This window comes from Mauremys mutica, chromosome 6, assembly GCF_020497125.1.
Source record: "Mauremys mutica isolate MM-2020 ecotype Southern chromosome 6, ASM2049712v1, whole genome shotgun sequence".
Lineage (NCBI taxonomy): Eukaryota > Metazoa > Chordata > Testudines > Geoemydidae > Mauremys > Mauremys mutica.
Genome location: NC_059077.1, coordinates 28,534,965 through 28,562,651, shown reverse-complemented (window position 1 = coordinate 28,562,651; position 27,687 = coordinate 28,534,965). Strand labels below are relative to the sequence as shown.

Here is a 27,687-nt window from a genome sequence, read left to right as displayed (position 1 = left end):
AGGAGAAGGGTTCTGAAACAACACCTCTCAGATGAGTGTCCTAACCACTGGAATATAGAGTGTTTCTTACACTGTCTCTGGCCCAATTAATATTTAATTAAGGTGGAATGGCTTCAACAAGAGAGGCTGAGAGAGAACCACATCAGAATAGCCTAAGTCTAGTGGCTATGGCATACACTTGAGAGGTGGGAGATCTCTGTTCAAATCCCTTCTCCTCATCAAGTAGATGGGGGAATTGAATGTGGGTCTCACACATCCCAGATAAATACATTAACTGCTGGGCTAAAGGTTATATGGATGGCCCTCATCCCCAGTGGCCATTTTGTGTGGAGTTAGGTATGCTCTGAGCAAAACCTACCCTGCAGGCAAGCTAGGTGGCGTAATGCTTATCTTCACCTGGTTTGAGAAATGTGCTGGGACCTAGGCATGAGACTGGTGCCCACGCTCCTGCCTGAAGCAGCAATGCACATGCCCAGTGACAGAAACCCAGAGAACTTTTACAGTGAAAATGTAAGCACTGAGTGAGTTCACATACCTATAGGGTGAGGTGGCAGTGGAAAAGCGGTTGTTGTACACACACAGGTGTCTAAAACTGGGCTTTAGGCTCTCAAGTCCCTTTGTACATCTGTTCTTGTATTACTGGGGAGCAAGAAAGAATCCAGTTTGATGTTCAGATACCATGAATTTACATGATTAAATTACAATTAAATTTAAAAAAAACAGGCACCTTTACATTTGTAAATTGAACATAATTTGGACTTCCCGTCTCTTTTGGAATCTGTAGGCCAAATTTATCACAGCTGCAAAAAGACACCACCTAAAATGATGAGATGAAATCTTGCAATACAGCTGCCAAGGGTTTGGCTAAGTTTTTGTTACTGAAACTGACTGTAATTAGATATTGAAATTTTCTTGTAGTGTAAAATTTAGTAACACTGTATTTCCTCATCAATCAACTGTAATAATCTATTACAGGATCCACCTATTGTTTTTTTTATATAATTAACTACTATTTCTGAAAAAGTTTCCCAATGGCAGCTGGGTGTAATTTTAGTTGAAGTTCAAGAGTGACAATAGAAAAAGTTTAACTGAACTAACACTGTTCAATTTCCTGGTTTTATTAATTTATTTACAAAATAAATTAAATATAATAAATAACTTCGAGTTCTCTTGCTTGCTTAAGTCATGGCAGCCCCGAAGGCATAGAAAGAAACTTATAGCAGAAAAACAATTATTAATAATTTGGACTTCCTGATCTCTGTTCCTCTTGGTCTAGGTTGTAACTTTAGTCTTTTTGAGCTGAAATTACTTGGCACCCAGCTCCCTATCTCACATTGAAAACACCTCTTTCAAATGAAATCCATAAAGATTCGACCCAAACTGGAAAAGAAAATCCTTAAAACTGCACAACAAAACTGCACATATTACTGGCAATGCATCCATGAATTGCAAAAAAGCATCATTCTCTCTCCTTGAATTCAACGATGACAACTACTCTACTCTTGCTGAATGTCTAATGGTTTTTTTGCACAGGTACATGAGAAGTTGTAACCATATCAGTTAAAGTGTTTGAAAGTGAAGGAACCTACATTACTGAAGTATATGATGAGATGCTGAAGTAGGCACAACTTTTGAAGTCCAGGCTGAAAAAAACAGGTTTCCTTTTTTCCTTTTTTAAAAGCTAAACAAAGTATGGAAAAAATTAATGTTTCTGACTAGGCAGTCATCCTCTCAGAAGTAACTAAAACAGAGCTGTCAAACATATAGCCTGTAGGTATAATACAACCTGCAAGATATATCTGTGGTCTGCATGGCGTTTTCAGAATCTAAACCAGGTGTAGGCAACCTATGGCACTCATGCTGAAGGCAGCACGCGAGTTAATTTTCAGTGGCACTCATGCTGCCCGGGTCCTGGCCACCAGTCCGGGGGGCTCTGCATTTTAATTTAATTTTAAATGAAGCTTCTTAAACATTTTAAAAACCTTATTTACTTTACATACAACAATAGTTTAATTATATATTATAGACTTATAGAAAGAGACCTTCTAAAAACACTAAAATGTATTACTGGCACACAAAACCTTAAATTAGAGTGAATAAACTAAGACTCGGCACACTACTTCTGAAAGGTTGCCGACCCCTGATCTAAACTATTTTTTGAATGAAAGTTTCTATTTTTTACCTATTTATGGAGCATAATTAAAAATGGAATTTGATCTTCTCCATACAATGAGTGTGAACTAAGTCCACCAAAGGAACCTACAGAAAATAGAAAAGTTCTGTGTGAATGTCACAGAGCTGGGTGCAAGGTGTAACCCAGACCAGTGAGGGATTGTGTCAACAATTGCCCTGTAACCCTGGGTGCTACACAATGCTTTGCTGCTGTAGCTCCCAACCTGGGCTGCTCACTACCAGCCTACCAGGATGAGTGGTGGAGTGCCAGACTAGGGTTGCCAACTGTCTAATCACACAAACCCAAACAACCTTGTTCTGCTCCCTTCCCTTAGGTGCCGCCCCTTCTCCGAGGCCCCCGCCCTGCTCACTCCATACCCCCTCTCTCCGTCACTTGCTCTCACCCACCCTCATTCACTATCACCAGGCTGGGGCAGGGATGCAGGAGGTGTGGCTCTGGGCTGGGGCAAAGGGGTTTGGAGTGTGAGAGGGGGCTCTGGGCTGAGCCTGGGGCAGAGCCTGCCTTAGCCCCGCTGTGCTGCTGCCTGGGAGCCACCTGAGGTAAGTGGGGCCAGGAGGCTTCATGCACTGCCCCGTCCACGTGCTGCTCCCGGAAGCAGCCAGCATGTCCCTGCAGCCCCTGGGGGGGCAAAGGGGAGCATGGGGCTCCACGTACTGCCCCTGCCTGCAGGCACCGCCCCTGCAGCTCCCACTGGCCACAGTTCCCGGCCAATGGGAGCTGTGGAGTCGGCACTTGGGGAGTGCGCGGAGACCTCTGGTCCCCCCACAGGGGCGTGCCACCCGCTTCCGGGAACGGTGCGGGGCCAGGACAGGCAGGCTTTACCTCTGCTGTGCTGCTGGACTTTTAGCAGCCTAAAATCTCCCGGTTTGGCATCAGTAGCAGGAGATAGAGCCTGATTCCAGGACCCTCCTGGTGAAACTGGGAGGGTTGGCAACCCTATGCCAGATAGTCCTAGTGCAACAGCTCTGACCCCAGGCGCCTGCCTACAGCCCAACTCTGGCTTAAAATTATATAAATTCAGTAATATTGTATACAATCATTTATCAGTTGAGGTTCAGCCCTCCCCTGTCTTTTTAGACCGGGAAACCTTTGCAATGCATTATTTGAAAAGTAAAACCCAGACCAAGCTTTTCTCTCTCCTGCTGGGTGTAGACGCCATGCTGTCTTTTCCTCCATGTGTTAGTTTGAGGTTTGCCTCCGTCCCTTGTTAGCTTGATGGGTCTGTTTACATGATATGTAAGTACATTCTCCTTGTCCTTCAAAATACTTTGGAAGCAACTCCTAGCTGGGGAAAACACGTGTCTTTGTTTAGTACAGACCTGTTTACCAGCTCCCCCTGACATACCTGGTTTACGCACACTTCAGTCATAATTTCAGCATATTCCATAACTCTTGAGACCCACCATGTATGTACATCATGAAAGAATATTAATGATCAGTGAGTTGTTAGTTTTCAAATGATACCACACAAGGCATATTTTGTACAAAGATTATTACAACAGCATGTTGGGTGTGAATACAGGGGTCCTTAGTGTCACAGTGAGCTTTCACCTCAGTTGTTTTCAGTTCTTGGACTAAAGAACCAGAAGATTGCATTTGGAAAAAATATTAGTGCAACAGCTAGGTGATATGCAATTTATGTGGGAAGAGCGGTATTACAAATTCTGAATCTTGCATGGATGTTTACCTCTGATGCAAAAGTTGGGAGTCATTCTCTCTCTAGCCTAATGATTCTTTAAGTATTTATCCACAGTGGATCAGTCATTGGGAGAGAACGTGACTCTGTAGTTCATCAGGGAGTTGGGAGACCCAGGGTCCAGTCCCCCTGTTCCAATCATTCTTTCATTATATATCCAGAGTGCAACAGCTTCAACAGGAGGGACTGAGGGAATGCTACATTAGAATATCCCATAGCTCAGTGGTTAGACAGCACTTTTAAACAGTGCAGCAGGTGACTGCTAGTTCAAATCCTTTCACACCTTCAGGCAGAGAAGGGCAGAATTAAACTTGGGTTTCCCACATTCCCAGTAAATGCTCTAACTGTTGGTTATGGTATGTGCACCACCTCTTCTCCACCCTAGTATTATGGCTGAGTGCTGACCTGATAGGTAACCTCTAAGCATGTCAGATTGGGCCTTGCACGTGAGTTAGGCTGCCAATGCCTGTCTTCCCCCAGTTTGTAAATTACTTTGGGGCTTAGGCAGGGATCTAGGCATTTGGATGCCTAAGGGAAGCAGCAGTAGGCAGGCCCAGAGGCAAGAACATAAACACTTAGGGAACCTTTACTCTGAAAAACTTAGACTCTGAGTATTTTTAGGCACCAACAGGGTTCGGCAGGGGTTCTGCAGATCGAAACGGGTACTTAGGTGCCGATGAGATTTAGGGCATTTAGGTGCCTAATGACCCTAATGTTAAACTCACAGAAATTATGCTTGGCACCTGCCTCCTCCTCCACCCACTGCTATTCCTCTTGCCTTTGGGAGTCCCTGGTCCATCCCTTCCCTAAGGAAGCCTGTGCCCCATCCATCTCCATGAGAACCTCCATCCATCCCCCTGCCTGCCACTTCCTGACCCTGTCCACCTTTATGTCTTTCCCCTTTTCCCCCATAGCAGCCTCTCTCCACCCAGGGCCCTGCTCTGGCACCCCAGAGCTCCCCTAGCCCCCCCCCCCCCCCAGGGGCGCGCCTCTCCCCTTAAGGTAACATGAGGCTCTGGTTTCCCTCTGCCTGGGCTGAGACTCACTCCCGTTGCTAGGTAACATCCTCCTCTGTGCGCCAGGGACCCGCGCGGCCACACTACCCTTACCCGTAGTCGGCAGCACGCCTCCCATTGGTCAGCTGGGCCCTGCGCGGAGTTCCCACTGGGCGGCCTCTCCCTGAGCCGCGCTCCCATTGGTGGACAGCAATCTGCCCAGGCCGCGTCACGTTCTCACACCATGCGCCAGCACCACCCGCCTCCCCGTCCGCTGACTGGTTGGGAGTGGTGACAAAAGGGGACCCAGCGACAGGTAGGGGGGGGCAGGGGCTCTGATTGGGCGGACGAGCTGCCGCTCACATTTCAAGCGGCCGCTTGGGCGGCGGGGCTGGTTTAAAGGCGCCGCCCCTACTCCCGTGCCCCATCCAGTGGCTGAGGGAGAGAGAACGAAGCGGCTAGCGGGGACCGGCGCATCACGCAGGTGAGAGCTGGGCAGAGGCGCATCCCCAGCCGCTCGCGCGGGGCGAGACTGAGCTGTCCGGCTCCGCGCGGGGCTGGGACCCGCGCAGGGGCTCGCTGGGGAGCTGCGAGCTCCGCGCCCCCGTCCCGCTCCGTGCGGCGGGGCTGGCGGCTGCCTGGCGTTCGGTGAGACCAGCCCCCCGGCGGGCTGGGCAGGGGCTGCGGTGGTGGGCTGGGTGCCGGCGCCTGGGTGCCATCCGTCAGCGCCGTGTCACATCTCCTCGGCTGCCCGGCGTGCTTCGCACAGACAGGGGTGGGCGCTGCCCCGCGCTTGGCTGCGCGGGCTGTGGCTGCATTAAACGGGGACTCTCCGTGTCTGGCATGCCAAGGAGCCGGGCCCCCAGAATCGGGGCATCGGAACCGCGGGCGCCGGCTCACCTCGCGGTGCCTGCCTAGCCCAGGTGCCCAGGTACTTGGGCTTGGCAGTAAAAGGCATCCTGCGTAGATAGTGTATCCCTCACTAGCGGATCAAGGAAGCTATAGAGACATACTATGAAAACAAAGGCTGTATGCCAACGAGGCGATGGTGGTTGTTTTTGTGTATTATAGTACTATACAAAATGTGCCAGGCTTGTACAGGCGCATAGGACAGCAGTCACTGCCCTAGTATCCGCAATGGCTACCACTGTAAGGTATAGGACAGTCTTTTACTGCATGGTGTTTGTGCAGCCAGAACCTCTGCAGAATGCTTTTCAGCTAATAAAACTCTATAGATTGTCATACTCTATCTTTGATCCACCTGGGTATGAATGTCCTTGATGTCACTGGGAATTTTGCCTGCACAAGTATGGGGCTTTTGGAGGCAGAAAATTGAAGGGATTTTGTATGTCTTAAAGAAGAAAAAGAAATAAATCAAAGGAGTCGGAGGCACTATCCTACTGAAACTCAGTCACACATTAAAACATGTAGCTTAACTATTTTTTCCCCTGAATGTCTTTTCTACACAAACTCTAGAAATGTATCTGGCTTCAGTGATTCAGGAACTGAACTGACCAGGTAACCAAAAGCAGGAATGAGTGCAAGGCATGACTTTAGTGGATAATGTCACTGACTCCTCCTATCCTATAAGCCTTGTGTGTGCATTAAATACATTTGCTATTGCTCCACTTCATTGTGGTCAGAACTCCAGGTCCCAAAACCATTTTTTTTTCATCTCCTTACTTCAGCCCTCTTTACCATTGATCATATAGTAGTCTTGCTAAGTGTCTCCCTTGCTTTTCTTCTATATCTGGCAAGTGCCCAGATCAAACCTAATTACAGAACTGAGCCTATGTGTTACTATGCAAGGGGCTTTTTAATAACTGAAATCCTGTATGTGCTACATTAGCAATGTAAAACCTGATATAGGAAGAGAGAATATTTCTCTGAGAAATTGTACATGCACTGCACTTCTTTTTATAAATGCATATTGCTGCCTAAAACCTTAGCTGTAATCAGAAGAGTGCTGTACTTCATGAACACTTCATGGTTTAGCAGCAGCCTTCTTAAAATCTTTGGCTATCTGCAGATAATCTTTCTGATACATTTGGTAGAAATATCAACTTGTGGTCTGGTCAGTGCGTAGTACATGCCGTATTCAATGCACACTGATTAAATGTATTTTGAAATAGGTGGAGAAAGGAACTACATTAAGTTAAAGAGCATATTAACTGATTATCAAATTCATCATAGTAGTATTTCTTCAGAAATGAAAATAATAGTTTTTATTGAGTGTTTTATTTATGAAACATTTCAGGAATAAAAGGAAAAAAGTGAATGACCAATTGCGTTGCCTGCAAGAACCAAAGATACGAATTCTTATTCTGTTTTGTAGCTTTCAGCAGACTCTTTTATAAAAATAATCTGAAAAGTCTAGAGAATGATCTCAAGCAAACTAGCAGAACTTGCTCTAATTTAAAAAACAAAACAGTGTGTGCCACCATATGATGTCTCTCCCATTATGGAAAAACTGAGCTAGTAGCATTTTGCAACCAAGGCAAGGACTGTTGTAGTTTGCACATTATGCCTCAGAGAGATTCTTTAAAAAAGGCCTTCCAGTAGTGTGAGGGAACATAACTAATTATCATCAATGCCACAAATTCCTTTTGATACTGATGGCATTAATCTTTCTAAGAACTTGTTTGGCTGCCTGTTTTAGATTTGTTCTAAGGGTTATTACATGCATCAGTTTTGGTATCAATTATGTCGTCTTGTCTTCCAGGCCTATTAATACAAAAGTTAGACTTAATTTAATATTGCTGTCATTGTGAATAAAGCTGGTTTGAAAGATGCTGAACACTCACTCATGAAGGCTGAAGTCTTTTTACCCTAGAATAGGAACATTACAAGCAGCACTATAATCTTCCCAACCCTACCCATACTTTCCTGTTAATGGGCCTCATTCCATTCCTGAAGGGAATGCTTGTAGTAGGAGTTAGAGCAGGGATGGGCAAACTACAGCCCTCCAGACATTTTAATCTGGCCTTCAAGCTCCCGCTGGGGAGCAAAGTCTGGGGAGTGGGATAGGAGGCTTGCCCCACTCCATGCAGCCCCCAGAAGCAGTGGCATGTCCCCCCTCTGGCTCCTACCTGTAGGGGCAACCAGGGGGCTCCGCACATTGCCCCCACCCCAAGAGCCACTCCTGCAGTTCCCATTGGCCGGGAACTGTGACCAATGGGAGCTGTGGGGCGGCGCCTGTGGACAGGGCAGCACGCAGAGCTGCCTGGCCGTGCCTCTGCATAGGAGCTGACACTACTTCTGGGGCTGCTTGAGGTAAGCGCTGCCCAGAGCCTGCACCCCTGATGCCCTGTGCCCCAACTCCCTGGCCCAGCCCTGATCCCCCTCCTACCCGCTGAACCCCTTGGTCTCAGCTCGGCGCACCCTCTGGCATCCCAAACTGCTCATCCCCAGCACCACCCCAGAGCCCTCCCCTCCAGCCCTTCTCCCCCTCCCCCCCGCACCCAAACTCCATTCCCCAACCTGGAGCTCCCTCCTGCACCCTGAGCTGATTTCTGGCCCCACCTCAGAGCCCACATCCCCTCCTGCACCTCAACCCCCAATTTTGTGAGCATTCATGACCCGCTATACAATTTCCATACCCAGATGTGGCCCTTGGGCCAAAGGTTTGCCTGCCCCTGAGTTAGAGGGTAGCTCAGTTTCCATAACTCATACTTTGGCCTTTCTCAAGGGTTGACTGACTGGGTCATGGGCCAGGATGCTATGCTACAAGTGCAGGTTACACTAGACCTGATTTCCACTGGTCTCCATCTATCTTATGAATGATTTTTATTTTTCAATTGTGCCCATCCAGAGAAAAACACAGGCCACTTGCCAACCACCCTGGTTAGTCTGCCGTATGATCTTTGCTGATATTATCAATAAGGGTACCAGTTGTGATGTGGAGCTCGGTGCAACAGAAACTGGAAATGGACTGTTTTGCCAGTTCCTTCAACTGCAGACCTGTCAGATGGCAAAGACTTTTTGGTCATTATCAGTGTATGTTGGATTTGAACAGAAGTGAAAGCTGGATTTATGACCTTTCAATCCTCTGAGATGTGCAGGCTTCTCGCTATTGTTATGGTGATAACTCTGGTATCAAAATATTCTTGTCTTTAACATGAAACAGCATTTTAGCTGAAGATAGAAAAACCTTAATACCTTAAACTACAACAATGGGAGTAATTTGAACTCCATCTTCAGTATAGTGTTTTGTCTTTAAATGCTTTTTATCTATGACCATACAACTTCGGGGCATGGACTCACTTTAAATGGAAGGACAGCAATACTGTTAATAGTCATTGCATTGCTTCTGATTCAAACAGTTTTGCAACTGAAATTTATTTTCCCTTAGTAGGAAATGTCAGTGGTATTCTTGTTCCTACTCAGTGTTACAACTGAGGAAATGGTATTTTGTTGTGTGGCAGGTTTCAATCAAACCAATGTTTATCCATCCTCAGTTGACCTCATTGGGCTAGGACTAGTTTGCTTGTAAACTGTCTATTCCAAATCTCTTCTGATAGAGGGCCTAATTAACCACTAATTATTAATTTCAATCTGGGGTTTGTCAGATTAGATACACTAATAAAAATCACTGTTTTTGTAGTGTATGCAACCTGCTTTTGCTTTGCATTCTTATAGCATAAACATGCCAATTAATATTTACTGAGATGAAGCCAGTGTCCTATTTCACTTTGCTGGGACACCAAAATATAAATCTGAATTTACTACAGTAGTAGCAAGCACTTCAAGGATAAGCTAAAGGAACAATATCTGAACTACTGACAAACTAATTTTAAACCTGTGGAATAAAACTTGAGTAATTTAGACTGATTAGAAACTTAAATAAAAGTAATAACTACATTATTTTAGTGCTCCCAAAATGCACATCAAGCAAATTTAGCAGGTGGAAAACAACACTATTAAACAGTTCGTACTAGTTAGTATCACTTTAAAATAACTTTACCCTGATGCACTTTCTTTTCCAGGTATCCTTATGCAGTTGCTTCTAATCATAAAACCAACCAATTGTCAAGTAACAAACCTCTGGCTTCATGTTTACAAAGTAATAAATGCATCTGAGTATTTATATTTGTCTTTTAGGTAGCAACTAAATGGGCAAATTGAATAAGTATAACTTGTCTAAATCCCTCTGTAGCCCCTCCTGTTTTGGTTTGAGTAGGTTTTCTTTTGTTCTGTTTTGTGTTGTCATTTAACTCAACCTGCTCCCAGTCTATGTATAACAAGACCACAAAGCCACTCTTACTCTAAACTAAAACCCTAATACTGCAAACACATACTTCCAGGAGAACTATTGACTTAAAGGGGACTATTCAAATTAAGTAGTTAAATTAAGAACCTGTATAAATGGTTGCAGGATCATGGCCAAAGGCCATATCTACACTACAAAATTGTGTTGACCTACAGCCACAATTTATTAAATTGCTTCTATGGCCATGGCTACACTTGCAAATTTGCAGCGCTGCAGCAGGGTGTGAAAAAACACCCTCTCCAGTGCTGCAAATTGCGGCGCTGCAAAGCGCCAGTGTGGTCAAAGCCCCAGCGCTGGGAGCACGGCTCCCAGCGCTGTACGTTATTCCCCACAGGGAGGTGGAGTACAGACAGCGCTGGGAGAGCTCTCTCCCAGCGCTGGCGCTTTGACTACACTTAGCGCTTCAAGTGTAGCCATAGCCTGAGTGTGCACACTTAGCTCTTTGTGTCCACAGTGCATGCCCTCACCAGGAGTGCTTGTATCAGTTGTATTGTCAATGTGGGGCATTGTAGGATGGCTCCTGGAGGCCAGTAACAGTTGACATAAGCAATGTAGTGTCTACACTGACATTGCATAGACCTAATTATCTTGACTGTGATTCTGGGATGCTCGGAGAGGTACTGTTTCTAAAGCAGTGTAGAGAGGAACTTCCCTGGGCAGGAGCCAAATTTAAGTGAAGATACTTCCACAGCTAGGTTAATGTGAAGCAACTTATGTCAATCTAACCATCTAATGTAAATCAGGCCTAAATGGGGCACTATAGGTTTAAATTAACAAATTGGATTCTATCCATGCAACTTTCTCATAAAGACTAGTCTGTGCCTTCCCTTTATCACACAGTACAGGTAGGTGTTACTACATACATTCACTTCAGCTAAACAAAAAAGTCTTGTTGTAACCTGTTATACCTCAGCCTTTCCCTCTCTGGTTATTCCTACTTGCCCTCTCTGTCTAATGCAGAGTGCCAGCACCTCAGAGCAGGAACCACACCTTTTTATTTAGGTGGTCAGGGACCTAGCCCAGTGTTTCTCAACATCTGGGCTATGGACCAACACCCTTGATATAGTTTAGGAAAGCAGCAAGCCAGTCCTTGGTATCAAAAAGCTTGAGAAACATAGACCTAGCCCACCTCTAACTTCTACTGGACCTAATTACCTTGTCACATCCTAGCCTGTTCAGGTCAGGCTACTATTTCCTTTGTGGAATGAAGGCTGGGGAGGGGAAAAACATGTGCTGATCCTTGCCCCTACTACATACAGTAGTGGCACATCTACACCCCATGTTTCTGTAGGATCCAGGTGTAGCCTGCACTTCACAGCATAGCACTACATCCTGGACATACATAAAAATGGCCATACTGGGGCCAGTGTCAGGTGCTCCAGAGGGGATGCACAGAACAGGTAATTGTCAAGTGAGCCATCCCATGTCATCCATTCCCACCATCTGACAAACAGAGGCTAAGGACACCATCTCTGCCCATCCTGGCTAATAGCCATTGATGGACCTATCCTCCATGAACTTATCTAGTTCTTTATTTTTTTATTTTTTTTTTGACCTGTTGTAGTCTTGGCCTTCACAACAGCCTCTGGCAAGGAGTTCCAGAGGTTGACTGTGTGTTGTGTGGAAAAAATACTTCCTCTTGCTTTAAACCTGCTGCCTATTAATTTCATTTGGTGGCCCCTAGTTTTTGTTATGAGTAAAACAACACTTCCTTCCTTACTTTCTCCACACCAGTCATGATTTTGTAGTCCTCTATCATATCCCCTTAGTCATCTCTTTTTCCTCAGATGGCTGCTATTCTGTACCCTTAATCATTTTCATTGCCCTTTTCTGAACCTTTTCCACTTCCAATATATCTTTTTTGAAATGGGGCAATCACATTTGCACATAGTAGGCAACATTTGGGCGTACCACTGGTGCTATTGTCTGTTGTTCCTGTGGATGACTCTTTTCATTGGAAACTGCATAGCCTCTATTTCCATCAAAATAAAAAAGCTTCCTCCACTGTGGGTCCTACTGCTCGGGAAAGCTTTAGCCTCAGCTAGCTGGGGATCCCCTCCCACCTCACAACACGGCTCAGGTGTAGTGACCCGCAGGCTGCAGCAGAAATTCCAGATGACTCAAGCAGCCACTTCAGCTGTGTCGCACCCAGCCCTGGGGCGGCGGCCACTATTGTCTCCCTCCGTTCCCACGACCCCGCACAAAGGGGAGGCTGCCGGGCAGGACCGGGGCTTGTCTGTCTGCTCGCCCACGCGGCCCTGCCCTTGCCCGCTCCCCCAAGGAGCAGGCGCCGCGCTCGCCGCCGCCGCCGCGCGCGCGCGGGCTGGGCGGGGCTGGGCAGGGCAGTCTCTGCACTGCAGCACTAACCGGCGCTACGTCACAGCACTACGAGGGGTGGAGTAGCCTGCTGGGGGCTGCCGCGTGGGTTGCTGCAAGAGCGCGCGTGCGCATTTGGGTGACAGCCGCGTGCGCGCTTGCGCACTCGGGTCTGCCCGCCCGGCCCGTTCCGCGGGGCGGCGATGGGATTCCGTAACGTGTAAGCGAGGGGGCCGCTGCGGAGGGGCGCGGTAGGCGACGGGCGCCCCCGGGGGTGGCTGAGGAGTCGCGGCCTGTCCCAGGCGGGGGGGGGCGGTGTCTGAGCCCGCGGGCCCCATCCGGCCGCTCTGGGCCTCGCGCTCGCAGGGGGGCTGCGGGCACGGGCCGGGACCTGCCCCGTGCTGCGCGGAGCCGAGCGCCGGGCGGGTACCGCGCAGGCTTGGCCGCGTGGCTCCGGGGCGGGGGGCGCGGAGCGGGAGGCTGGGCGCTGTGCGGCTGTTGTTCTTTTCTGCCCTTGGCAGATGGCAGTGCCTGTGGGGAGGGGCGGGCGGGGGAGGGGTGAGGTGTTGCCTCCATTTTGGGGCATCCAGTAACCCTGAGTCAGAAGGACCCCGAGGCTGGATACTGACTAGAGTGCCTGAGTGCCATGTTGCCTAGTGGACAGAGCGCTGTGCTTGGACTCAGGAGCTCAGCGTGCTGGATGACCTTGGGCAAGAAACCCCACCGCTCTGCCTCAGTTTCTCTGTAAATGGGGATAATGACACTGATTCCTCTTGTCATCACTAGTTCTCAGAGCGCTTTACAAGTGCTATAAAAGAGCTAGGGATGAATTATTTATTAATAGTGGGGCTCTCAAGACCTTTCACCCTTCACCTCCGGGGAAGAGCTGAAAAAGGAAACAAAGGAAATTAGCTGTGGCTACCAGCTAATCAAACATGCACAAACCTCTTAGGACACCAAGAATCCAATCCTGTTCTTTAAAAAGGTACATTTTATTAAAAACAAAAAGAAAGAAAATATATCTGGAACTTAAGCTTTTGCTAAATTTTAAAAGAGCAATTCCAAAAATCAAGCACCCAAAATAGCTTTCTTGGGGGTTCAGCTTAAAAGTTACAAGCAAACAAAAGCATTTGGGGTTAGCACAGAGGAGTCCACAAACCAATAAAAAATAAAAGAAAGAACTCTAATCACATCTAGCTAAACATTCTGATCTACTTACACACTGGAGTTCAGATAGGCACGATCTGATGAGTTATAATCATACCTGGCTTATTTGCTTATAGCATGGTTGCCCTGTCCCTTCAGCCCAGAGAGACACAAAGTTTCTTTCCCAATTTTAAAAAGTTCTACCTTCCCATTGGCTCTTTTGGTCAGATGCCCACTTTTTTTTTCTTTATCTGGGGGACTTTTTAACCCTTTACAGGTAAAGCATGTAAAGAATAGCTACCAAGAGGGATTTTACAGCTAATTGGCTGGCTGGGTGTCCATTAAAGGGAGTTATCCCCCCACTTTATTTATTACAGGCAGTGTATAGACAGGTGGCTGGGATCCAAAGGTCTTCATGGAATTGGCTGCTTTCGTCGTCTTCCTGATATGAAGGGGTCCCATGTTTATTTCTTCAGAGACTGAGAGCTGATGGGTCCCTCCCCACAATGCACATCTTGATCCAAGTACCTGTAAGGGTTATGATAGGTCTCCAGGAGGGATGTGCAATTCAAAAGATCAAGATCTCAAATTAAACGTTGGTACCTATTGTCACTGCAGTGACAATTTCATTTTATTAATTTATCAGGGAAACACTTTCAACAATAAAGGTGGCATCAGTACTGCAAAGATCCCCTGATTTGCATTGTTCAGGAAGTGACTAACTGAAAGGGTTTCTGCTCCTGAGTAGACAAATTAGAATACCAGCATAATTACATTCTGTGTCATGTTTACTTAACCTAGATTTCAGTTAAAAAAAATTCTACATGTAGCAGTTGCCCTATGGGTAGACCTCTGAGCCTAGATCTCTATGGCAGACCTCTACTTGTAGCCACCTTCTGTTGGTAGACTTGTCCTCACATGAATCATCCAGTTGAGTTCAGTCGGCTTATTAATACGCATAAGTGTTTGCATCCTCAGGGACTAAATTTGTATTTTTAATAATTACAAAAATTCTTAGTGGTGTCAGACCAGAAATTCAGCTGACAATTATGAAATCAAACAAGTACAAAACATCCACTAATAAAATGGGAAGAAAATAAATAACTAGCAATACAGAAATAGAAACTTAATTTTTTTTCCCTTAAATTTAAAATTAATTACACTATAAAAAAAAAAGAAAAAGGATAATATCTTTCAGGGAGTTAAGTATGTTTGTGAAGTGCACCTCTAAGGAAGATGAGTACTCCCATATTGGTATGAGAGGGTAGGACATGTCATAGCAAACAGCATTAGAGAGAATATGTAGGAAATAGTTTTTCAAGGAGTTTGTGGGAATTTAGAAGTCTACTGCACAATTACTTATTAAAGTGAATGTGTCTAAATAAGCTTTGGTGGTGTTTTGTTTTTTTCTCCTCCTCCAAGCTCTACAACAATGCCTGGGTCTCTTCCTGTGAATGCTGAAGCCTGTTGGCCAAAAGATGTGGGAATTGTTGCCCTGGAGATTTATTTTCCTTCTCAGTATGTTGACCAGACAGAATTGGAAGCATTTGATGGTGTGGCTGCTGGGAAGTACACCATTGGCTTGGGTCAATCGAAGATGGGATTCTGCTCAGATAGAGAAGATATCAACTCACTCTGCTTGACTGTGGTACAGAAGCTTATGGAGAGGAACAATCTCTCCTATGATTGCATTGGGAGATTAGAAGTTGGAACAGAGACAATCATTGACAAGTCAAAATCTGTAAAGACTGTCCTGATGCAGCTCTTTGAGGATTCTGGTAATACAGATGTCGAAGGGATTGACACAACAAATGCATGCTATGGAGGCACTGCTGCTATCTTTAATGCTGTTAACTGGGTTGAGTCCAGTTCTTGGGATGGTAAGTTTGGTGTCTTTGTTCGAAAGCTACATCTTAAGTCTTTGTCCAGAAATCTTCCTAGTAACCACCTTAAATACACAGCACATAACTTTACGCTTGGATAGCAAGCCTTTTAAAAATACTTCATAAGATTTCCTTTCTATAGTTAAAAAATGCTAAGTAAAACAGACACTGGACTTGAGATAGGTTTCTTGGGAAATACGCTAGACAGAAAATGTATAATTCCAAGATGACTTACACGTCTAGTTACACCTTGTGTAAATGTGAAATTAGATGTATTGTATATGCTTTACAAAGCGATTTTGAGACACCTACTTATCATTGATTTTTTTCTTGGAAATCTGGAATGCTCCAAAGAATGAAAATAAAAGGCAGAAATAAATTTGGAGAAGTGTCAGCTATTAGAGCTCGCACAATCCTGCAGCCATCTCTTCCTGTAAACTGAAAAACTAAGCATTGCAAGCTAAAAATGAAGTTTCCCAGGGACTTCTTTCCATAGTTATTTCTTGTCTTTTCCAGGTCGTTATGCGCTTGTTGTTGCTGGAGACATAGCTGTGTATGCCACTGGAAATGCCAGGCCAACCGGTGGAGCTGGTGCTGTTGCTATGTTAATTGGTCCAAATGCTCCTTTAATTTTTGAGCGAGGTTAGTGTCATGTGGAAAGATTTTAAAACAGATACCATATGTGGGGCCTGCAGAACACCCTCAACTCCAGGATGTCATGTACTGTAGTTACTGTCATTCCAGGCCTCCAGGGAGTCAGATTAACTTTTCTGGTGTTAGAACTTGCACCTTCTATCTCAGTCTAGACTGGCCTTTTTGCTGCTCCTGGCGGGATTCACCTGCGGGTGGAGTAGAAGGTACTGCCTGCCTTCCTTCAGAGTTTCACCAATGGAAATACCAGGGCTGCACTGTCTAGCCTAGTGCCTGTCAGCGCAGTTTTCTCACCGGGAGGGCTGTCAAATGATGAAAATCAACTTGTTACAGGCAGGATAGGCTAGATTCATGAAGGAACTTAAGCGTAGTGACACTGAGCGTCAGCACACCCAACTCCTAGGAGCCTAGAAAATTACTGGGATTAACAAAACCTGGGTTAGGCATCTCTGGAGAAATGGTCTGAAGTAAATAGAATGAAATTCAATAAGGACAAATGCAAAGTATTCCACGTGGGAAGGAACAATCAGTTGCACACATACAAAATGGGAAATGACTGTCTAGGAAGGAGTACTGCGGAAAGGGATCTGGCAGTCATAATGGACCACAAGCTAAATATGAGTCAACAACAGTGTAACACTGTTGCAAAAAAAGAAAACATCATTCTGGGATGTATTAGCATGAATGTTGTAAGCAAGTGCTACTCCGTGCTGATTAGGCCTCAACTGGAATAGTGTGTCCAGTTCTCTCACCTGAGAGGGGCCAGATCCACGTTCAAATCCCTTTTCTCCCCTCCTGGTGGAGGTGGGACTTTGAACTGAGGTCTCTCACAACCCCAGTGAGTACTCTAACCATTGGGCCATAAGTAATGAGGGAGGTCATCCCCTATCCCCAGTGCCTGATTGGTGTATGCCTGCTTATATGGGCCTGATGTGGTAGGTGAGGTCTGAGGACACCTGCTGGGTTGGACCCCACAGGGGAGTTAGGTCGAGAAATGCCTCTTTTCCCCCAGTTCATGAATCACACTGGGGCTTAGGTGTCAAAAGGTCCAGAGTGGGGCTGCAGTTCACATGCTCAAACAGAAACATAGGCACCTAGGGAACTTTTACTGCACAAATTCAGGTGCTACGTGAGTTTAGACATCTAGAAGGTTTGGCAACAGCTGAGGTGAAAATTTTTTTTGTGGATCACATTGAGGCCTGATTCTGGGACTAAGACACCTGAATCCTTTTGTGAATCTAGCCTGGTGTTTTGCCAGCACTTCCACTCTCACATGGGTAGTGAGTGATCTGGAGCTGTATGACAAAGCACCATGGATGAGAGAGTGCACTACTAAGCTGTCTGGCCAGCACCAAATCTTATCTGCATGCCACTAACCTGGGGTGACGTGTATTCAGGTTGACTTATAAAGTGATTCTCTTAAGCACTTTTTTTTTTTTTTTTAAATAGGACTGCGTGGGACCCACATGCAGCATGCCTATGATTTTTATAAGCCAGATATGGTGTCTGAATATCCTGTAGTTGATGGTAAACTATCTATTCAGTGCTACCTCAGTGCATTAGATCGCTGCTATTTTGTCTACCGCAACAAAATCCGTGCTCAGTGGCAAAAAGGTATGTATTACTGTAAAATGTTTACAGGCATCGGTGGCAATCTACAATTCTATTTGCCATAGCACATAATGAGAATGCAATATATGTACAACCGCATATATCTGTATATCCAGCCTAAAGAAATTTTAAATAAATATTAAATAAACCTCAGGGAAGCAACATTGTGACCAGGACTTTGGCTAGTTTCTACCTCCAATGTAACTTGCCTAGCAGGATGTGAGTGTGTGTTGCTTTTTTAATGATCCCTTAATCCTGTGACACTGACATTTGTATTCAATTGTTCAACAACTATACAGAATAAATATAAGCATTTTGTTTCATATTTATTGAGCAGCACTGTTTTGGAGATAAATAACTACCTCCTGCCTCTGCTAAATCTTACCAATGTGCCAAAATACCATTCTTTTTTTATGTAGCACCACAACCATACATCAATTTACAATACAGGCACAACTTGCCAATTGTTATCAGAAGAACTTCTTTGATGGCCAGAAATTACCTTATATTTTGAAATGCAAATAACTGCAGTGCTTCTAGTAACTTGCCAGCAAAGGCTAGGTTTTACAGTAACTTCCTGGATGCTACCATACTATAGCTTGTCTTTTTTTTTAATTGCTGGCTAAGTGAGCAATTGTACACATATTGTTACAACTTACTTGCCTTTTCCAGAAGGAAGTGACAGAGACTTTACCTTGAATGACTTTGGCTTCATGATCTTCCATTCTCCATACTGTAAACTTGTACAGAAATCTGTGGCTCGACTGTTGTTGAATGACTTTCTTAGTGACCAGAACTCTAAAACAGAAAATGGTATCTATAGTGGCTTGGAAGCTTTCAGGTGAGAACTGCTACTATCACTTAATTAGTCCGAGGAAGAAGGGAATCTAAAATGTGCTACACATCCTATATGTTTTTCCCTTACAGCTGTTTCAGTGAGTAGCAGCAGTTTCTAAACCTCATTATTTTTTGAATAGGGATGTAAAACTGGAGGATACCTATTTTGACAGAGATGTGGAGAAGGCCTTTATGAAAGCTAGTGCTGAACTCTTTAATCAGAAAACCAAAGCTTCTTTACTTGTATCCAATCAAAATGGAAACATGTATACTCCTTCAGTCTATGGCTGCCTTGCTTCTCTTCTAGCACAGTAAGTATAAAGCCAGAAAAGTTAGAAGTTGTAACTTGACCTGTTAACTCTTGGGAATAAGTTATGTTTCTAGAGCTTTTCAACAGCTTTACTGTAACCAAAACAAACTATCCCAAAAAAATCTTTCAGGTAACAATCTTTTTTTGTTTGTCTGTTTTGTTTGTTTTTTAAAACCCAAACGTAAGTATAGCAAAGTGCTCTAGATACATTAGTCTTGCAAATGAAGTGGGTCCACCCTGGTGCCAAGCCCCCACCAGCTAGCTCCAATGGGCTGCTCTTCCTGCAAGCAGTAGACAAAGCAGGCGGCTGCCAAACAAAGTTAGCAGGGAGCATTACACGACTTTAAATGAGCACGTTCCCTAATTGATCAGCAACATAACAACAAAACAAAACAACATTAACCGGGATGACTTTAAGTGAGGAGTTACTGTACGTCATCCGTCCATCTTTCGTGAGTTGCATCCAGAAATAGCTGCTTCCCTACTATCCAAACTAATTAGCCACTGACTAAACTTCTCATTTACTTGTGCACACCTCTCCCAGGCTCCAAAAAAGTTAAGAGGAGAGAAATTAAGACATCTTCTCTTCGCCACCAAAACAAGCATACCCAAGAGCAACTTCCTTTGTTTCTTTGCAGACAGTTCCAGCTAGCATCAGCTGTGGTGCAGCCACTGAGCCTGTGACAACACCAAAGAGAACTCTAGCAAGCCCACTCTTTAGCATCAACTTTCTCTCGGCCTGGGCTTTTTAGTTTTCTTAGAGGTGGTGATACACTTTAGGCATGGAAAAAGCAAATAACCTGAGGATTGTAATGTTCCATTTAAATGAGTTTGATGGTAGCTGCACCGCAAAGTCCTAAATCTTGTTTCAAAGATCATTATATAGTGCTGTAGATGTATGTGGCACTTCTCGATTAGAAGGTGAGAAGACCCCTTTCCTGAGACGCATACAGTCTAATACAGGCAATGCAATGTGTAGATGTCTCACCATGAGAAGTGAAAAAACAAGAAGTGAGGAGCACTCTTTGTGTTACTTGTTTTATGTATAGGAACTGTGGCTTGTAGTCCGAGATGTGAGCTGCACCCATCCAATAATCTTTGGTCTTAGCAGGCTTCTTCCTGGAAGCTAAATATCACACTTGGTTATTTAAAATTTGGCATTTAAGCATAGTTCTATTAATTCTTCTTAACTGTTGTTTGATGTACAGGTACTCCCCACTGCAGCTAGCAGGACAAAGAATTGGTGTGTTCTCCTATGGCTCTGGTTTTGCTGCTACACTCTACTCCATTAGAGTTACACAGGATGCCACACCTGGTAAGTTAATTTGACTATAGCATTTCTCATTTGGACAGCTCACCTGAAAAGTTGGCTACACTAAAACACTGGTATAAGCAGAAATGCAACAGACTGGCTAACAGTGATAGATGTATTTCTGTACCATTGGGAAAAGACTAAATTTCGAGATGCTGTCTCACCATGTTCTAACTCCCAAAAGGCTAGCTTTATAACTTTTTGTCACTTATAATGACTAAAGCTATAATAATGTAATCTTGTGTCCTAGAGATCATGGAAATTGCATATTAAAATACAACCATAATCTTCCAGTTTGTACGAAAGTCCTTTTGAAATATTAGTGCATTGACATTTACTTATGATGTTAGCACTGACTTAGTGGAGGTCTTGTGTGTTCCAGGTTCTTCTCTGGATAAAATAACTGCTAGCCTATCTGATCTGAAAACAAGACTTGACTCAAGAAAGAGTATTGCACCAGATGTCTTCGCTGAAAACATGAAGATTAGACAGGAAACGCATCACTTGGGTAAAAGCATTTTCAGTATAAAGTAAATTACAATATGGTTAACAAAGTAAATTCCTGATATTATCATCAAATCCACGAATTCAGTTAAGGATTGAAGTCCGGGGCTTTCATACCTTTCTAGTTTTACATAATTTCAATCAAGCACTGCAGCAGTTCATGGCACAATTTGAGCTAAAGTGAAGGCCATACTTTGGTATTAGTACACGTGCTCTTCTGCTATTGCAGTTTGGAAAGGGGCAGTGAATATTACAATAAACATTAACCATCAAGTTTCAGAGGGGTAGCGGTGTTAGTCTGTTTCAGCAAAAACAACGAGGAGTCCTTGTGGGACCTTAAAGACTAACAAATTTATTAGCATAAGCTTTCATGGGCTATGACCCACTTCTTCATATGTATGGAGAGAAAATTACAGTAGGCAGGCATAAATATATAGCACAAGAAAAGATGCCTTACCATTTTTAAAATGACTCCTCATTATTAACCATCAACAATCAGTTAACAATATTTTACTTGTTTCCTCATAGCCAACTACATTCCACAGTGTTCAGTGGATGGTCTCTTTGAGGGAACGTGGTACCTAGTGCGAGTGGATGAAAAACACAGAAGAACTTATGCTCGACGTCCAGTGCTGGGTGATGGGCTTTTGGAAGCAGGAGCTGAGGTTGTCCATCCAAGCATAGTTCATGAGGTGAAAATTCTGTATTTTTGTTAATAATTGATGTAAATAGCAAAACTATTTCTATATGGTGGCACTATGCAAATCCCCTGTAAAAGGAGGACAAGGGGCTGCTAACTTATTTCCATCTAATTTGTTAAAATAGGTAAAATAGCCAAAAAATCAAAGATAGACATTTTTAAAAAAATCCCACATGCAGAATGTAAGTTTTGGTGCAAGAGAGACTGAGTCAGTTTGTATATAAACCAAGACTGCAGAAACACCCAATCAAACGTGAATACCTAAAACCAAACTTTCTAACTACTGTAGCATGAATTTTGTCTGGGAGATAATGCTGGGAGTCTAGGAAGGAGCAATGAAATCTAAGCAGGAACTGGAAACTTCTGTTTTTTAAAACTTTTTTTTTTTCCTCCTCAGCTTATCCCGAGCCCTGCTAAGAAAGTGCCAAGAATCCCTGCAACCACAGAATCTGAAGCTGTTGCTGTCTCTGTTTCCAATGGAGAGCATTAATATACCTCTGTGAGGTGTGAAATGGGCGTGTGGTGGGAAAGGAAAAGGGATTAAATATTATCTAAATTTCACTGTACAGAAATATTCTAATTGGAGCATGGAAAACTGTTTAAACTCCTTGACAGGCTTTGTTTAATGTGGTTTCATAACACTAAAGCATGAATGTATTGGAAAAGAAAAAGGCAAAGGTTCTGAGGGCTTTCATAACTCTGGATGTTGGTGTTTTAAAAAAAAATTCAGGAATGGGTGTACTAATTACAAGATCTTGGTAAGTGGACACAGAAAAACTGGAATTTTGCTTGACTTCCCAATTTAAGTGAAACCTTCTAAAATAGGTTTAAATGTGCATGCACAAACTCACCCTGGGAGTAAAATTTTCTAAATGGAGGAGGGGGAGAAACGAATGGGTTCCCTCCTCTCCCCAAAAACTGACCAAAAGCCATTCTCTCTCTGTTTTTCAGAAGTCACTTTGGTTTTTAATGTTGGGGTCCTCACTGCCTTGATAATAAGCAGTCAGTTTTCTAAATACAATATACCCATTTCTTCCCCGGCTAAAAAAATTAAGATAGGAGTAGGTATTAAGTGATCAAAAATCTGTGACCACCTTATAGATTTGGTCTCCATCTAACTCCTAGTGTCTGTATCACATCACTTTTATCCACATCCTTACAGCCCACCACTATACTGTTTTGGCAACATGAGCAGGGGCCAAGGACTGAATGAAGTTGGAGTCTTCTGTTGTCCCTCCACTGAGCAGTTCTTGGCAGGGCAGTGGGAAGAAAGCTGCATCTATCAAATAAAGGATTTAATTCCTTAATTCTTTCAATCTGGCACCTTTTAAAAAGCATTTAGGTTTAATACTCTTTTTTTTTTTTTTTTTTTTGGTCAGAATGATCACAGAGGAGACTTCTAGTCCTCAATTTCCAAATACTATGGGGAGTTTATTCAAACTGACAAACCACAGAGGGAAAAGTTGTGACAGCTCTTCCTTGACTCCTAGCTCTTCTACTGTATTTTTCTTTTAATGACAGGTTTTTAACTCTGAACTCATGATTGATTTCACACTCCCCTTGTACTTCTATAACAAGACTGTTGCAGGAAAACACACAAACCTTTTTCCATCCTTCCAGTCTGAAAGCTGTTTATCATGCAAGGAGCAAATGTCCAAAACTAGTGGGGAGACCATTCTGAGTTATCAAGAGCCTTGCTAGTTTGTAAAATATATTTAAATTGTTCTAATGTACAGGACTGAGTCTCTTGTTTAATTTTATTTCACTGTCCACTTCTAAACTTAATTGTCTAATATAAACTTGCAGAAATGACATGTTGCGAAATGCAGGTTCTTGTGTAATGTAGTGTTTGTATAATACACCGTATGTCACTCATGAGGATTTGATAACTTTTTTTGTTGGACTTGTACAGTCAACTTTCTAAAATTTCATTTAATATAAACTGATGTGGACTAATGGTCTAAGTGCTTTTACAGAAAGTGATGGAGAAATGATGCATGAAGATACTTTTCCAAGTGTTTGGGTTTTTAGTTTCATAAGAGCAACTCTATTTGCTGGCAGAAGACAAATTTATCACAGAATAAAGTCTATTGCTGGCAATGGACAGGCAAAGAACTACTGGCACAAAAAAATTAACTTGCCATCCTCACTAACACCGAAGCAGCTGCTTTTGTAAATAAAGTTTTAGAGATACTCAAACCGGTGTTTGGTGTAGTGCTGAACTGGTGTGGAATACATCTCTTAAATGGATTAGGAAGAATCTAATGACCCAGCAAACACTGGAGAGTGTACAGGTTACTGATCAGGGAACCCAGCCTATGCAGGTTTTCTAGTATAAATGCTTCACTTTTCCGTTCTGTAGTGGAATATTAAGAGGAAAATGAATCAGACTGTCTAGTTGACACTCTAACCCAACAATATTTAGAATCATGTTTTAGGACTGCATCTTTCACTATTATGTACTGCTTGTTCTTTAAACCCAAACCATTTCTAACACAGCTGTAGTCTGCAACAATTCTTTTCCCATCCCCTTTCCTTCAATGTTTTGAAAAAGACTTGATAGCTTAATTTTTCTTGACTGCCCTCTTCCTCTGCACTCATCTATGACTACGATGACTGCAGTTTCCTGTTACTTTTTAAAAAACCCAAGCTCCTTTTTACTACATAAAAGCAAATGAACCACCCCTCTTAATTTTTAATGTATAAAAAGAGCTATTTAAAAACCTATTAGGCCAGTGTAAATATGGAAAAGCTGCATCTGAACTTAAGTTCTGGTTGTCCATTTGTATTACTAACGGAAGCTGTGCAACTTCAATTTTTACTTAGCCTAACAGGGGCTTACCTCTAGCTGTCAAAGTAGCTATTTTAACTGTGCCAGCTCATAGTGGTATAACTATTGGGGAACCTTTCTTACAGTTTGTATTTAAGTTGATGTAGGGGAGCAGAGCCCAAAACTTCTGATTTAAGCAGAAGTTGGGGTATCTTTGTCGCCTGTCTTACACACAAGGATTGCATAGGGCAACTGTCTCTTAAAAGGATACATAGTAATGTGAATAAGGCAAGGAGACCACTACTACAGGAGACTAGGCTATCAGAAAACTCCCAAAACAACCCTATCCCACTCTTGTGTATGGGTTTGTAGTATTTGGTGGTTGATTTTGATACCAGTGACCATTAGAAGTAAAACAACAAAAACCCTTTTGGCTTTCGGTGCTAATCTTTACTGCTGAAGTAACATGAGCCAGAAGCACTGCATTGTGGTATGTTTCCTTAATGCCCTATGCAAGGACATGAGTGTTGAATCTATAAGTGAAGCTAAACCCAGATAAACTTGGAGTCTGGTCCTGTTAGCAGTAGCCCATGGCCTTCATTTGGAGCAGGGCTAGGTACGCCATAGTTCTGCATTCTTGATGCCTCATCTCCTTACTTGTAGCCTTATTAATAAGTTTGTCATGGAATAGCAGAAGTCACGGATTCCATGACTTTCTCCAACCTTCATGACATTGGTGCCCTGCAGCAGCCCAGCCACTGCTGCCAGCGGCGGGACTCTCTCCCTCAGCTGCAGGAGGGAACCCCCCTCAGCTCCCAGCCACCCGCCCAAGCTCCCAGCCACTGGGCAGGGGCGAGGGGCCAAAGCTCCATGCCACTGCATGCAGCAGGGCAGGGTGGTGGACCCTCCCGCCTCTCCATTTTGTCAGGGCTGTTTTTAGTAAAAGTCAAGGACAGGTCACGGCTTCCTTGAATTTTTGTTCATTGCCCATGACTTTTACTAAAAATATCCATGACAAAATCATAGCCTTACTTATTAATTTACTCAATGATCAAACCATATGAGTTCCAGTAGATGGCAGCATAGTTGAGTGGACCTAGGAGTAGCAGCATTTCTCACAGTGGTACTAAAATAAAGGTGACAAATGTTTGATTTGAGTTAGTGGAGCATCATGTTAGGGTTTGATTTTAAATACAGGATAACCTGTGATACATTACAGCAATTTAAGGATTTTTCAAAAGCTGATCCTGGACTAATGATGAGAAAGGAAAAAACGGTTAGAGCTTCTTTGTCTGTTAAGGTGTAATAGCTAAAAACGAAGCGCTAACATTTAATACCTAACAGTCTTGTCTTAAGTAATAGTTATAGAGTCCTTGTAAATAAATATTCACAGCTGTTCAGGAATCAGTCTCTTTAAACCAGATTTTGTCCATTGCAAATTGGCAGTCATTTAGATTACTGTACTGTTGTGACTTAACATCAGGCTAATAACATAATATTTCTGCAAGTGGCCACGTATTATAAATAGCTGTCCTAAAAGATCAGACCAAGTATATTGAGTAATTCTACTCAATTATTAAAAGACAACATCTATTAAACAACTTGTATTTGTTAATCAATTAGTATATCTTCCATTTTACATGTGAGGTCTGTGGGCCGAAGTGCAAACACAAACAAGTCTGTTTGAGCAAATCAGTCCTCTGGATGAACTAATACATTTTGAGATTTAAGGCAGTTTTGGTTTATTTAAAAATTACAAAAATGTAACATCAAAGCTTACTGTAAAATGAATAAAACCCCTTGTTAAAGTTACTGAATGTAAAGTCTGCTATATGCAGTTTATAAAATTGAACACAACTTGGATGTATGTCTGATACCACGGTATGAACTGTGACCTTTCTTTAAATCCTGCTCTTTGGGTTCTGGTTGCGTGACTATAGGAACAGTCTCCAGGGCTCTTTTCTTTTGCACTCTGTGCAAAACAATTCGGTAGATACCAGTTATTGAGCTTCGAGAATCTCTTCCACGGTTATTTTGAATGTGTTCTTCTGTGATTCCCAAATCTTGCAAGGTATTTTTCACTTCAATTTCCTCCTCTTTGAGGGTACTAGTCTCTGCTAAATATTTTGGATCCAGTTTAAATTGGTCCAAGGCTTTTGGATGCTGTATCCCTTGCATCCATTCGTTCTTCATAATACATTCAATAGTGTATCGTGCAGTTGGGACTGGCTGAAGAACTCCTCTGATCAGTTTCTGGCAAGTGTCTGAAAGGTATGGGGGCAGGCTATATGTTCCATCAAGAATGCACTTCTTCAGTTTGGCCACTGTGTCCGCACGAAATGGCATTGTACCAGTTGTCATAAAATATAAAAGGATGCCTAGCGCCCATATGTCCACATAAACACCAACATAGTTTTCATCTCGGAAGAGCTCAGGGGCAGCATAAGGAGGAGACCCACAGAAAGTGTTTAAAGTTTCCTCTTTTTTACTTATTGTGCTGAATCCGAAGTCTCCCACCTTCACACAGGTGTTACTGGTATAGAATACATTTTCTGCTTTCAAGTCCCGGTGAATGATATTGTTGTCATGCTACAGAGCAAAAGGAAAGCAAACTAAGTATTAGTATATATGCAAAGGCTTTTCCAGCTCATTTTTTCCCTGTATCTTTGCTATACAGAAGTTGCCATTTAAAAAGTCAACATTTGCCAAGTTACCATACAGTGGGTCTGAGGTCCTCCACTGTTTCCCTATAGTTGGAATAGGAAAGTCTAGATGTAAAGTATGGAAATGCACAGTTAAGGTGCCCAAACAAACTTAATTTTGCCCTGTGCTAACACCAAAGAGGTGGGGGAGAAAAAGATGCAGGGTGTTTTTAGTGTAATCTGACACCATAACAACACATGCATTAATCATAGTTGTACGGTTAAAGGCACCTGAACAACCTACCTGTATTTCCTAACCCTAATATTTAGATTTCTTTTAAGGAGTTTATAACTTATAATCTTCCATGTTTTTTACCTTACATTACTGATAAGTACTTTTAACCATACCTCCATCTTACTACTGTGTTTGTGTGGGGATAGACTTTAATGCCAAAAGGCATGCGATAGTGCATAAAGGCCTATCCTGGATCCAAACAGAACATCCTTTAATCTCTTTTTGAATGTTTCTGTGGAGAATACCTCAGCAGCCTCTAGTCCAGGGGTAGGCAACCTATGGCACGCGTGCCAAAGGTGGCACACGAGCTGATTTTCTCACTGAAGCTTCTTAAACATTTTTAAAACCTTATTTACTTTACATGCAACAATAATTTAGTTATATATTATAGACTTATAGAAAGAGACCTTCTAAAAACGTTAACATGTATTACTGGCACACGAAACCTTAAATCAAAGTGAATAAATGAAGACTCGGCACAGCACTTCTGAAAGGTTGCCGACCCCTGCTCTAGTCTTTAGTCTTGATAAAAAGCAGACCAAACTCCCATGGACTT

The 27,687-nt window shown here is 43.3% G+C and overlaps 2 protein-coding genes and 1 long non-coding RNA gene across 7 annotated transcripts in view; 1 reads left to right on the top strand and 2 right to left on the bottom strand.

Annotated features, from left to right (window-relative positions):
* Positions 1-554: 554 nt before the first annotated feature.
* Positions 555-3,560, bottom strand: LOC123372762. The gene is made up of 3 exons (XR_006580438.1): positions 3,540-3,560; positions 1,590-1,681; positions 555-639 (listed from the first exon to the last, which is right to left on the bottom strand). It is a non-coding gene; the product is annotated as an uncharacterized LOC123372762 (long non-coding RNA).
* Positions 3,561-5,221: 1,661 nt separating this feature from the next.
* On the top strand, positions 5,222-25,694 carry HMGCS1 (3-hydroxy-3-methylglutaryl-CoA synthase 1). Of its 3 annotated transcripts, none has more exons than XM_045021111.1 (10): positions 5,222-5,369; positions 15,039-15,496; positions 16,016-16,141; positions 17,600-17,764; positions 18,434-18,602; positions 18,739-18,909; positions 20,117-20,223; positions 20,603-20,728; positions 21,253-21,416; positions 21,822-25,694. In XM_045021111.1, the coding sequence occupies exons 2-10, from the start codon at positions 15,049-15,051 to the stop codon at positions 21,912-21,914; spliced, it is 1,569 nt and encodes a 522-aa protein (XP_044877046.1). In that variant the 5' UTR covers positions 5,222-5,369; positions 15,039-15,048; the 3' UTR covers positions 21,915-25,694. The 3 variants fall into 3 exon arrangements, with proteins under 3 accessions (XP_044877046.1, XP_044877044.1, XP_044877045.1); XM_045021109.1 differs by lacking the exon at positions 5,222-5,369 and adding an exon at positions 12,585-12,690; XM_045021110.1 differs by lacking the exon at positions 5,222-5,369 and adding an exon at positions 12,706-12,721.
* Positions 25,681-27,687, bottom strand: part of NIM1K (NIM1 serine/threonine protein kinase) — a 75,015-nt gene continuing 73,008 nt past the window's right edge. For all 3 annotated transcript variants that reach the window (XM_045021114.1, XM_045021115.1, XM_045021112.1), the window contains exon 4: positions 25,681-26,783. In XM_045021114.1, the coding sequence (XP_044877049.1) occupies positions 26,034-26,783 (750 nt within the window). In that variant the 3' untranslated portion in view covers positions 25,681-26,033. The remainder of the gene's footprint in view (positions 26,784-27,687) is intronic.

Excerpts from the sequence above, each read along its gene's own strand:
- HMGCS1 (XM_045021109.1), top strand. Across the intron at positions 17,765-18,433 it reads CCGTGCTCAGTGGCAAAAAG|AAGGAAGTGACAGAGACTTT; the intron begins GTATGTATTACT and ends TGCCTTTTCCAG. Across the intron at positions 18,910-20,116 it reads CTTGCTTCTCTTCTAGCACA|GTACTCCCCACTGCAGCTAG; the intron begins GTAAGTATAAAG and ends TTTGATGTACAG.